Source organism: Belonocnema kinseyi, chromosome 1, assembly GCF_010883055.1.
Source record: "Belonocnema kinseyi isolate 2016_QV_RU_SX_M_011 chromosome 1, B_treatae_v1, whole genome shotgun sequence".
NCBI classification, from domain to species: domain Eukaryota; kingdom Metazoa; phylum Arthropoda; class Insecta; order Hymenoptera; family Cynipidae; genus Belonocnema; species Belonocnema kinseyi.
The window spans coordinates 166,436,374-166,439,356 of record NC_046657.1 but is presented as its reverse complement, the minus strand read 5'-3'; the positions used below and the strand labels follow the sequence as shown (position 1 = coordinate 166,439,356).

At 35.0% G+C, this 2,983-nt stretch overlaps 1 protein-coding gene across 1 annotated transcript in view; it reads left to right on the top strand.

Annotated features, from left to right (window-relative positions):
* Nucleotides 1–2,867, top strand: part of LOC117181028 — a 4,141-nt gene extending 1,274 nt beyond the window's left edge. The window contains exon 2 of the mRNA XM_033373600.1: nucleotides 1,735–2,867. Within this exon, the coding sequence (XP_033229491.1) occupies nucleotides 1,735–2,867 (1,133 nt within the window). The remainder of the gene's footprint in view (nucleotides 1–1,734) is intronic.
* Nucleotides 2,868–2,983: the final 116 nt, after the last annotated feature.

The following is a 2,983-nucleotide window of genomic DNA, read 5'->3' as shown; positions in this document are numbered from 1 at the left end:
TACATACGAACTCACAGTGGTAATCATGCACTTTCTGTTTTGCGGCTCCCAAACGGTAGGTATGGTGGGGGTAAATTTCATCCACGATCTGGCAGCTCTGGTGTCAAGCTTCAGTTTAAAAAAATTAAAATTGAAAAGATTTCCACCGCAAATAAATCATATTCAGATTTAAAAGTTTGAATTTTCTAATTTCACCCTGAATTTTGAATTGGAGCAGGAAATTTTTCAAAGCGATTGTATGTATTTCTGAATTGGATCATAGATTTTTTTGAAAAAATTCGAATTTAGATCTGGGACAAGGAATTCTACAAAATAATTAAAATTTTGAGTTAGGACATGAAAATTTGAAAAAAGAGGTATAATCAGGGTACATTATAATAGAATTAATATCATATATAATTAATTATATATTATATTATAATTATAATATTATTTCAACAGATATTAATATTAAAATTAATATTAATTAGCTGTAAATAATTGTGCTAGACTTTTAAGCATTTGAAGTTGAATTTATCTATTAAACCGAAAAATTTAAATAGCCTTTCAAAATTAACAAATTTATTTATGAGAATCATTTAAAATAAAACAATTACAAATTATAAGTGCGAATAAGTAAAAAGTTTTCTATTAAAACTTTTTAAAATTGCTAGAAATTTTAAATCTTAAAAAGCGAAGTCCCACGTAGTCCTGAAAAAATATAAGATAACCAAATTCTAGGAAGCAATAGTTGGTAATTGTTTAATTCCAAATGATTCTCATAAACAAATTTTATAATTTCGAAAGTCCGGAGGTTATTTAAACTATTTTGGTTTAATAGATAAATCAAAAGCTTAAAAACTCCAGCACAATCATTTACAGCTAATTAATATTAATATTAATATAATTATAATATCGAAGAAAATAGTGGTAGAGTAGTTATATAGCCTAAGGACAAGAGGAACTGTAATATAGACACAAAAATATGTAATGATTTTATGATTTAATTATTATCTGTTCAGGTAAAAATTCTAAGAGAGAAAATATGTAACTTCGATTTATTTGAAAATTCAAGAGAGCAAAAGAATATTATAAAAACTTGTAAAAGAATACAATGCAGACAAAACAAAACAAAAACAGAAGATAAACTTTACATCGATTTCTGATGAAAGATTCTCTGGAACAAAAATGGGCTTCACAGGATAAACTTTACACAAATATCGGTGTTGGAGTGAATATAGTTACAGTATAATTTGTCTGAATTGAAACTTTGAATGTTTGAACGACAGAGAGAAAGGCCCAAAAATCTTTCAACCTTCCATCTTAGTGTAGGGTAAAATGAGAATCGTCACGTTTTATGGAGACTGCAAGCCTCCCTCAATAGACTTTTGACGCGGTCAGGTTTAGCATGGGCATTAAATGTTATAACTCGGCCTGCTTGAACAATCATCTCAGGACAAACTTCGAGGTTGCCATTTTTCCAAATTTTGAAATGTACCTAGGTTTATCTCTGGCAACATCGGAATCTGGCCTCCTCCCTTGCCTGCTCCTCAGCGGAGGACAGTCTTGAACTACTCTCGAACAATCTAACATCACCCCCCCATTAAAAAGGATCTCCTTACCCCGAGTAGAACTCTGCGGGGCTCTTTTACTTGCAGAACTCTCCCATAAAGTGATCTCCTCACTACATTTGACCTTTGATCGCATATTTTTGTGGTGTAATTCCACGATTACACTTATGGGAAACGTACGTAGCCAACGGGACAACAAAAATACAAGAACTCACAAAGGATGGAATCTGGAACCACGTATCGTCTTCTGACAATCCTGCGGATATTATTTCAAGAGGAATCGATCCATCTGAACTATTGGCATCAGATATCTGGTGGCACGGGCCAACTTGGTTATCACAGGACTCTGATAATTGGCCCATTTCAGAAGTTATCAATCTTGAAATCGTTCCCGGAATTAAAAGAAGCTGCATTTCAAATCAAGTTACTCTCAAGAATCAAGTTTCAACCATTTCTGAACGTTTCTCGTCCTTTGTAAAATTACTCAGGGTACTCTCATATTGTTTTCGAATCCGTAATAATTTAGCCAGGCCGACTACCGATTTTAAGATAGGATTTCTCACACCCCAAGAATTAAAGTACACGAAACATCGACTGATTAAATTGGCACAGGCAGAATCTTTTCGCACTGATATTCAATGTATTGAACAAAAAAGGGAACTTGCGAACTCTAGCAAACTTAAATCACTCACACCGTTTCTTGATGAATTCGGTCTTCTCAGAGTGGGCGGAAGGCTTAACAACGCATCTCTTCCTTTTGATAAAAAACATCCCATTATATTACCATCGGATCACCTGTTAACGAAGTTAATTATTAAGGACGAACATAAACGATTAATGCACGCTGGATGTCAAAGCGTGGTAGCATCTCTGCGAGAACAGTACTGGCCACTTTCATGTAAAAACATTGTCAAGACAGTACTTCGAAAATGCGTGCAATGTTTCCGAGTCAAGCCAGTAGGTACAGAACATGTTATGGGAAACTTACCTGCAGGACGAGTCACACTAGCTCGTCCCTTTAATTCCAGTGGAGTCGATTATGCAGGGCCGTTCCTTGTTAAAGATAGAACTCGAAGTCGAACAACTACGAAAGCATATTTATGTATATTTGTATGCTTTGTGACAAAGGCCGTTCATTTAGAGTTAGCGATAGATTTAACGACCTACGGATTCTTAAGTTGCCTTCAACGTTTTATATCTCGGCGAGGTCGTCTTCAAACATATACTCAGATAACGGAACAAATTTTGTCGGCGCTCGGAACGAGCTTAACGAACTTGCGAAATTATTACGTGACTCTAAACACCAAGAAAATGTAACCAATTTTTCATCCCGAGAGGGAATAAATTGGCATTTTATTCCATCCCATGCCCCACACTTTGGCGGGTTATGGGAAAGCGCTGTCAAATCTATAAAGCACCACTTGAAGCGAGTC